At 33.4% G+C, this 10,180-nt stretch overlaps 1 protein-coding gene across 1 annotated transcript; it reads left to right on the top strand.

Annotated features, from left to right (window-relative positions):
* The first annotated feature begins 3,052 nt into the window (after window positions 1–3,052).
* LOC140959562 (cinnamoyl-CoA reductase-like SNL6) lies at window positions 3,053–6,825 on the top strand. Its single transcript, XM_073417469.1, has 4 exons — window positions 3,053–3,453; window positions 4,596–4,777; window positions 5,760–5,954; window positions 6,162–6,825. The coding sequence occupies exons 1-4, from the start codon at window positions 3,189–3,191 to the stop codon at window positions 6,606–6,608; spliced, it is 1,089 nt and encodes a 362-aa protein (XP_073273570.1). The 5' UTR covers window positions 3,053–3,188; the 3' UTR covers window positions 6,609–6,825.
* Window positions 6,826–10,180: the final 3,355 nt, after the last annotated feature.

The following is a 10,180-nucleotide window of genomic DNA, read 5'->3' as shown; positions in this document are numbered from 1 at the left end:
ATCTTTGAGACGGGTCAATCCTACCGATATTCACAACAAAAAGTAATATTCTTAACATAAAAAATAATATTTTTTCATGGATGACTCAAATAAGAGATCCGTCTCACAAAATACGACTCGTGAGAACGTCTCACACAAGTTTCTATCAATATATTTTTAGTGCCAATTATGCAATGGCTCGACATAAGAGTGGCAACACGATCGGACCTGCCGAACCACTTCAGAAATTCTGAACTCAGTTATACGAAGAGATCCAGCAGGCCAATGATATTTTTACACATGAAAGATAAAGGCATGTTCGGACCATCCGAACTCGTCCGAATTCAACCTATAAATAATAGGTCATTCAACCATTCGGAAATGACACCCATTTTCCCTCTCCCTCACTTCTATAGTGTTCTAGGAATTTCTGGCCAACTTCTCAAGGTGAGTCGAGTCGCTAGACGTTTCCAGAGCAACCGACAACTCGAGGATCGGTCGACAAGCTAATGACGGACGAAAGTATAATCTGAAAGCTTTGGTTTCATTGGAGACTAGATTTAAAGAACGTTTTAGGATATTTAAATCAGGCTAGTTAGTAATATTATATTTGGTTGTCTGATTAGGTTATGAGGCTCAAACATAGATCTATCATACCATTGTTAGAGTTACGTAAGTATGAACTAATATGTCGGCTGAGTATGAATTTTATGTGTAGGATTTTATCTATTATACATGATTTATGATGCATGTTCATGTCATGATATTATGATGCATTGCATTATCACATTGGTCCGGTATCTTTTGAGTATATGGTCGCTCATCCCTTTTCATTCATGGATAGGTGGGCGTCGAGGGTCACAGTAGTTGACGGGTCGAGCGGGCTCTGCTGACCCAGGACATTTCTGGTCCATGTCTTAATATTGAGTGTGAGAGCCAACATTTGCATAGAGCTGCTCAGAAACTTCACACTTAAGTGTCTCTAGACTGAGTATGATGTTTCATATTGATATCAGATACAATACATATTTCATGCATTGCATATAATTTCATGCATTACATATAAGTTTGTACACTGATGCATTATGCACTAAGCGATTTGTCGCACAAATCCTTACTTTCATCTTAAACGATTCGATATGATTGTTTAAGATTTGATATTTGTATTTTCGGTTTCGATGGGTTGTATAAATTGTTTAAGTTATGTTATGTTTCTGTTGTTTAAGTTTATTGATCATGTTTGTTTAAGATAATACGCGCGCTTTAGTTAGAATATAGGTGGTCTGGATCAGAGGCGGATTCACTGTCGGCCCCCTAAATTTTTTTTTAAAATTATTAATATATAAGATATATTTTATTATTTAGTATATATATTATTTGACAATTAAAAAATAGATACGGCTCCCCCGAAATTTTTTTTTTAATATTATTACTATATAAGATATATTTTATCATTTAGTATATATATTATTTGACCATAAAAAATAAAATATCTATAATTAGTTTGATGGTTATAGACTTTCAAGGTTTACACATGTAGTCCGCGTTCCATTCTCTGGCCTTTACAAAAGGTCAAAGGCCAAACTTAAAACTTTCATAGTTGGTGGTGAGTCAGGCCCCCAAACATATAATCCTGGATCCGCCCTTGGTCTGGATAAGGGTGATACAAATTATTTTCCTCACTTTATTTTATAATGCTTGTGTGTAATCTAAAAATTTATTCAAGAACATCGAGGCATTATAACTATCATTTAAACTTTATTTGGAATTTCAAAACAACTATTTTTTTCCTTAATTTAAATGGTTTGTTACCATTTTTTAGAAGACTTGACTACTGCTTTCGTTCCTCACAATTATGGTAATGATTTATAATCGACTTCTCACCATGTCTAACATGTTATGTAAACGTTTAGACACCTAAGACGGAATATTACAAATCACATTGCTGACGAATTAGAAACATCATATATATTATACACACAAAAAATATATTATACACATTAAAAAAAGAGTAGGTCTTTTGTGAGACGGTCTCACGAATCTTTATCTGTGAGACGGATCAACCCTACCGATATTCACAATAAAAAGTAATACTCTTAGCATAAAAAATAATATTTTTTCATGGATAACCAAAATAAGATATCCGTCTCACAAAATACGATCCGTGAGGCCATCTCATACAAATTTTTGCCAAAAAAACCGTGTACGAGACACAATACATTGTTTTGAATAATGAGCAAATTAAGAAAATATTTCCACAAATGACTTTCCAAACTTTATTCCGAAGATAAGTCGAATTTATTTTTATAGATAAAACAATATTATTATGCCATTTTTTAAGAGTTTTTTTCATCAAACCTCCCTTTAAAATATCATAAATTCACACTTCTTTTTAAGAAAAATTAAATAAATATGTTGGACTTTAACATTTTATAAAAATTATATGAAAATTCTTTACACCTGCTAGAAATCTGACCAGTTGAATTATTTTAATTATATTTTATAAATCAGTTATCAAATGACCAGTGAGTAAAACAGTCAGAAAGAAAACTCGATTTGATACAAGTCATATTTCAGGCCGACTAGACTAACTTAAAAGTTATCTATGCTAAACAGACACTGAAAGATCGAGCTGGATGACACAAATATAGCAACTAATAGTGTCTAGATAACGTCTATACTAGTCTAACCGGTCTGATATATTATTACTTGTATTAAATTGATTTTTATTTCTATATGTTTTGATGGTGATCATTTTGATCACTTGCTTATTTGATATAATCAAAATATTTCAGAGCATCAGTTTATAAAAAGTTTAAGTTTAAGATGTCTGTTTATTTTTTACAAAAAAAATGTGCATTTTCGATATTTCGGATTTGGTGGGAAAAAACTATTTTCTTTTAACATTTGCTAAAACACACGATCAAAATTCTCTTTAATTGCACGATATTCTAATTTATTAAAATTTGAAAAATACAAAATGTAAATATTATTTTATGATACCTAACTTAATATTATTAAAATCTTTTTAATTAATTATATTTAATTATTGAAAGCTATTCCTTTAAAAAACAATGGAGCTAACCAAGCTGTAGAGCTAGTAAAGCAGGCGGCGCTAAATTGATGATCCCCCGCTAATTTCGTTCATCCAAAATCCAATAAATCCCACACGTAAATAACAAGTGACAATAATCATAGTGATTCTGGAAATGGGTTTTGTGCGGTTGGAGGAGACCCAGAAGGCGGAGCTTCAGGAGTTCCGGCGGATGCTGTTGTCTTGCGCCGCCGTGCACTGCCGAAAGGACGAGAATGGGCTTAAGGACAGAGAAAATGCGTTAGAGGGAGCTTCGGGCGACGACGTATTACTGGACAAGCTGGTTTGTGTCACTAGTGGCGTATCCTATCTTGGCATCGCTATAGTGAACCAGCTCCTGGTTGATGGGTACTCCGTGAGGATTATCGTTGATAACGAAGGTTAAATTATGCTTTTCTTGAGCTTTTTTTTCCCTTATAGTTGGTTCCATCTGTTTACCGCGTGTTGCAGATGAATCAAGCTGTTGATTTCCAGACTTTTAGTAGTTGTTTGAATTTTAGGCCAGTTTTGCGCGATGATTCTGGCAATCACCCCCGGTCCACCTTTTTGTTTTTTGGGATTCCGTCTTGTGATTTCCCCCCGTGTTTTTAGTGCCGATGATTGATCCAAGATTTGGATGATTTGGTTTCTCGATGTTCCATTGTTAAACTGGTGATATCAACGATTGATCTTTGCATTTTCTGGCGAAAATTCCTGTTGAATTTCCCGTTGTACTTGCTACTTGTGAAAAGCTTTTCGCCCGTCAACTGAAAATTTTCAATTTCTGGTGCTCCACATGCTATTGCCGTTTTGCGTGATAAATGCCACTTGTTCATTAAATTTATAATTTTTTCATCCAACTTTTTCATACTGTTTTAATCATTTCATAATAATATGTGCCCACCAGTTAATATATATTTTATGTCCTTCTGGAATAACATCCTCGTGTTAGATTACTTTACAGAGTGATGAATCTTCTTCCCTATTGCTCAAAAATCTTATTTATAAATTTATACTGCAATTAAACTGGTAAAATAACCGACTATAGTTAATGTTTTTTAAACCGTTGTGAGCATTATTTTCAACCATTTGGAAATTTTTGGAAGTTAATTTTCAGGTTTAATTTTTATGTAGTTATTAGTCACTTTTGCATAAAATGGAGGTGCTTGCCATTAATTTCCTGTGAACACAAGGTTAAAATGCATTTCACCAAATTGATGGGAGTTTCTTTTCATGCGTCCTAATTAACAGCCCACGTGTTGAAAACCACTCATTTTTATATATGTTTCCTGGAATGCACATGACATGTTTGGGGATGGCACCACTGAGTTAGCATGCAAGTAACAGAAAATAGCACTAATTTTCATCTTTTCATGTGTTTCTTGTTTTAAAAAAAACGGACTTTACATCTTAATTTTTAGTTTCATGGGTTATCGCGTACAAAAAATCTCCATGCCATTATCTTCATGTATGTTTTGTGTTCGAGTTTGTTTTTACGGTTGGCCTGTGAATTTAATTTAATGGCGTTGAATGGAAAAAGCAGAAGACGTTGAAAAGCTGAGGGAAATGGAAAATTCCGGTGAAATGAGACTAACCAACAACATTGTTGAAGTAGTCACGGCCAAGCTTACTGATGTTGAAAGCTTAACCGAGGCATTTGATGGTTGTCGTGGTGTGTTTCATACCGCTGGTTTTGTTGACCCTGCTGGTTTATCCGGCTATACTGTGAGTTGCTTTCTATTTCATGTTCAAATTTCTCTTCATTCCCTTCCTCACACTAATGCACATCATATTTACCAGACTCTGTCCACTCATTTCCCCTGTTAATCTTGATTCTTGTATAATTAGCTTGTGAAAGTTGCATTTGTCATGCACAGTACTCTACTTTCGTGAGAAGCCCCAAGGGCTCATGAGGCACGTCTGAAATGACTAGTTAACCAAACGATGTTTTTATAATATGGAACTTCAGCAAAATCTTCAGCTTCAGATTTAACTCCTGAACATTGAGTTTTTCTTCGACATAGTATGAATTGAGTGATGATTTGGTTTGTTGAGAATTTCTTGTGTCAACCGACACTTTTTAGATATATTCCTCCAGTGGGAAGTGATCGATGGCAAGATCGAAAATGAGATGCATGTTTAGATCACCACTTGTGTGGTTTTGTCATGTAAGTATTAATGTAACTAGATAGCGCCGTATAGATTAATTAAAATGTATAAATTTTAATTATTGAAGGAAGATAAGATGATGAAAAATAAAAGCAAAAACTAGACCTTGAGGCTTTCAGAGACAGGTGTAGGATAATGAACAATCAAGTTGGCTTAAGCACTAGTACAGTTCTTGACTAGACCAAAAGCATCAGATTTAAATTGCATACTTACGTTAATTTATTGATAAGATTGAAGTTGATGATGATGCTGTCTGTTTTCACTATCTATGTGAATAGGCAAGAAATCGAACATTTATTCGTTAGTTTCAGGTTTTCCAAGGATCATATCAGGGTAGCACGTGGAGGAAAAAAAAATTGTTAGAATTTCAAGTTTCTGCACCTGCCTACATGGTGGTTTTATTTGTACTTTTTGAATATGTCCTGGGAAATGGTTATAGCGAGTAGGAATCAAGTTTTTAGCCAATACAAGACTGTGTAAATAACCAGTTGAAGAAACTGTTCAAAATCTTACTTGAACCCTCTTTTGTTCTTTGTAGAAAATTATGTCCAATATTGAAGTGAATGCAAGCAATAACGTCATAAAGGCGTGTGGGATTTCGCCTTCTGTTAGACATTGTGTACTAACTTCCTCTCTTTTGACCTGCATCTGGAAAGATGATTCTTGGGATGAATCTTTTAACCGAATCGATCACAAATGCTGGAGTGATGAGTCTGTTTGCATGAAAAAGAAGGTACTCCCAAATCATTAATGGCCCCTCCCTCTCAATTTGAGTTCTCCATTATGGACCGATATGGACGAGTAGATCTATGGTGTGGATTTAAACTTAAAATTTGTGAAAAACTACACGTAACACTACCACTAGTTTTAATCATCAACACATTTCCGGATAAAAAATTACTTGTTTAAGTATCAAGCATTTTGTTTCTAAACAATACAGCTCTGGTATGCTCTGGGGAAACTAAGAGCAGAAAAGGCTGCTTGGGAGATTGCGAAGGAGAATAACTTGAAACTAGCCACCATTTGTCCGGGACTTATCACGGGTCCCAAATTCTTTCATCGAAATCCAACTCCCACACTTGCTTATCTCAAAGGAATCCAAGAAATGTATACCAAGGGATTGCTAGCTACTGTAGACATTAACAGATTAGCTAAGGCGCACGTAAGAGTATTTCAAGAAATGAAAAAAGCAGCATGTGGGAGATATATTTGCTTTGATCAAGTGCTAGACAACATAGATGGGATAGAAGAGCTGGCTCGAGAAACGGGCTTAAACATGAGCTCGATTACAGGTGGTGCCTCTTCTAGCAACGGGGCTTGTTTTGAACTTTCAAATGGAAGGCTTGTTAACTTGATGTCGAGAACCCGAAGATGCAATGATGAATAATTCATAGAGGTTAGGATTCTGAGTTTTTCTTGATCTTTTGAAAGGTGCATGATATAGCGTTATCTACTGCGCTTATTCCATCGATGGCGAATACCATGTTTGATCAAGCATTTTAGATATGAGCGAGTGACGAACATTTATTAGAAGATGTTATGTTAGGAGAATGAGATTCCAAATAAACGATAATGTTTGTTTATGAGATTACAGATTTAAGTCAGCTTCAAATTATTCCAGCTTTTTTTGACAAAGATATTGATATTATGCACAAAGTTTTGGGCTTGGGTAAAGGAGCTAAAAGTCCATTAAAAGCAAAAAGCTTTTGGAAGATACATATACTATTAATTAAAATTACCTTCAACTGACTAAATTTTGATTTGTGACTGAAACATTTTTTAAATTTCAAAAAATATCCCTCATATATTTTCTTGAACGCAAAATTTATTATAAATTTAATTTAATTTTAATTCACTTCTTTCAAAATTAAACTACACCTTTTTTTCAATTTCACATCCAAGTAAAATATCCACAACTCAAATTTCTAAAATTAGTTAAGGTGTGTTTACAAAACACTACTTTTGTAAAAGTGACTAAATTTATAGATTATGAAGAAGTGAATAAACTTAAAAAATTTGGTAGTATTTGAAAACAAAATTGAAAAACCGAAAATAGAAGTTGATAGAGTTTGATAAAAATATTATTATAATACTAAGTTTTAAATAAGATAATATGATCAGCTTTTATATTTCAATTAAATTAAGTAGAAACCAACATATAAATTGAGTTTAAAAATTACACAAACCCGATTTTTTTCAAATATAATATAAAAAAATTACTTTTTTAAAATAAAAAATAATTACACACACTCTCTCGGTGACCTAATTAATTAAGGGTTAATAGTTAAATATAACCTTTTTTGTCTTGATATCAGGTCATGGTCAGGTGAGTGTGTGTGACGTCTGGCCAGCCAGGAATGGACCCATAAAGCCATAATTGAAGATTAATTATAGGTAACATCCCATGTGGAATCCCCATGCTCTTTTTGGAACTTGTTATTTTATTTTATTATATTACATTTTCATATATTTTTTGCCATTCTCCACGTCAATTCAACAACTCTTACTAGACAACTTATAATTTTAAAATATTAATTAATTGTCTTTTAGGTGTGAGAAATTTTCAAATTGATTAATCAGTTCATAATAATTTTCCCGGAGACGATACATGATCATAATAAAGTCCAAAATTAATTAATAAGACGATCTTATTAGAGCTTTTTGTGACTTAAAAAATATCTCTTTTATCACATCGATTCGGTATTAATATAGATGTTAATGACTCTAATGATGTAGTAACATAAACATCTCTTAATATGAGATAAGCGTGAGTTCGATCTCAGGTCCGTGATAATAATAATAACACAAAAACTCTTGTTAGACGGTATCACAGATCAATTTCGTGTGTCGAATATCTTATTTAAGTCATCCATGAAAAAATATTATTTTTTATGCTAAGAGTATTACTTTTTATTGTGAATATCGATATAGTTAACCGGTCTCATAGATAAAGATTCATGATACATTCTTACAAGAGATCTACTCTAATAATAATAATAATATAGGCGTTATAAAAGGACGAATCTTAATAAAAATCAATTGTTAAGTTTAATTTTGATGTGGATTCATACTATTAAAACACAACATTAAGTACAATTATTTTAATGTGACATGATCTTTCATGTCATATTAAAAAAAAAAAAGGACAAACTCTTGTATCGTTGAAAGGTCACTAAAAGGGGATTGGAGGAGATAATAATATAGTAGTAAAATCAACATCTTGTGAATTAATGTGTGATTATATTTGATAATTTTATTGAAATCTGTCTCGGAAGAATAAATTAAAAAACTCATTTCTTATCGATAAATTAAACGACAATAAATAAATAATTACGTCCATTTATTTATATAGAATACAAGCGTAATCGCGTCGTCGAATGCTTTTGCATTTTCGAAAACACATGCTCACTTTCACATGGTACATGTTGAAATCTCCACACATGTACACGTGAACCTTCCACCTAGACACACACACACACACACATATATATTTATTTATTTTCAAATATGTAGGTTTGTTTGTTTTTCACACGTATTAAGAAAATCACTAGGAAAATAAATAAATGTTCATTTTCCAAAATTTAATTAATAGATGAGAAAAAAAATGTAAAAAGGGATGATATATTTGGAAGAATCGAAAAAAGAAAAAAAAACTTATTAATTAAGGTGAAGTAGTAGTATTAAAAGTCAACTTAAAAGAAAATCCATGAGTTGTGTATAACATCAAAGACATTAGTTTCTGGTTGAAATATCACAAAAACTCTTATGAAATTATGTAATGAATCGATTTTGTGAGACATATTTTCTACACGATTTTATCATAAAACATTGTTAGCTATATATAAAAAATATTATTTTCACTTAGATATATATCGAATCGACCTGAAAGATACCAATTATAAAACACATTTTTTTTTTATTTGAAAATGATGGTTCATAAAGACATGAAGGGATGTCATGTAAATTATGACATTCTACTATGGAGCAAAGCTTTCACAAAACCGTGTAATGTCATGGTTATCTCTCTCGTCAAATCTTTCATTTTTTAGGCCAAAATTAAAACTTTTACTTGCAAAATAATCAACTGTCATTATTCATCTCTCGAAATTTTCACTTCTATTTTTTTTTCAATGTTTGTCAAAAAATTATCAGTAATGATGCCCTCGACAGAGGATAGGCCCGGCCTACTCTCGGTAGCCCAGATAGTCAGTGGCCCAACGTTCAAGAACTTCTAGAAAGCCATCTACGTGGTAAAGCCCCGACAGGAAATCCTTTCACTTGCACGAAGTGAGCGGGAGGTCATCTGGGAGGTCCTCCAAGCCGACCTCCCAAGAACATCTGTAATCATGACAGAAAAGAGAGTGCTGATCTCCCACGAGCCTCCAAGCCGACCTCCAGTATGGTGTTATCGTGCTAATTAGACATACTTTGACCGACCTCCTGAGCCGAGCCTCCAAGAGACCAAGGTTATAGGCGGACTCGTACCCATGAGAGCTCTTACTTAGACATTAATGGATAGCCCACATAAATCCAGCCTAAAAAGGTAATGCTCATCAGGATCAAACCAAATCTTTCACAGGATCTAACCTAATCTCACAAGATTATGAGGATATAAATCTACCAAAATCAAGACTCTATTTTTCTCCGATAAATATCATGTTTCGTTCATTGTTTATTCATTCATATATTCACATTCTCTCAGCACGCACATTACTTTATCAGATTTTCTGTTATCTGACTTGAGCGTCGGAGGGGCTACGTCGGAACAACCTTCCGCCCCCTTTCTAACGTTCTTGTTTGTGCTTCCAGATTTCGAAGGCCCGATCCGAGCTCTCAAGTGAAGATCCGACCTCCCAACTATCATCCCGTATTTCAGCAACATCAAGTAATTTTTAAGAGTGAAAAGCAATTCACTCCCATTAACTGGAAATTAATTTCGAGTTGAGTTATAATATTTAC

The sequence above is a fragment of the Primulina huaijiensis genome, chromosome 15, assembly GCF_012295235.1.
Source record: "Primulina huaijiensis isolate GDHJ02 chromosome 15, ASM1229523v2, whole genome shotgun sequence".
Taxonomy (NCBI): domain Eukaryota; kingdom Viridiplantae; phylum Streptophyta; class Magnoliopsida; order Lamiales; family Gesneriaceae; genus Primulina; species Primulina huaijiensis.
The sequence above is the reverse complement of the archived record's forward strand: the minus strand, read 5'-3'. Positions and strand labels throughout refer to the sequence as shown.

Bases quoted from the DNA above. Each gene is read 5' to 3' on its own strand.
- LOC140959562 (XM_073417469.1), top strand. From the start codon at position 3,189: ATGGGTTTTGTGCGGTTGGAGGAGACCCAGAAGGCGGAGCTTCAGGAG. The intron at 3,454-4,595 runs GTTAAATTATGC...TGGAAAAAGCAG, and splicing joins GATTATCGTTGATAACGAAG to AAGACGTTGAAAAGCTGAGG. The intron at 5,955-6,161 runs GTACTCCCAAAT...TAAACAATACAG, and splicing joins CTGTTTGCATGAAAAAGAAG to CTCTGGTATGCTCTGGGGAA.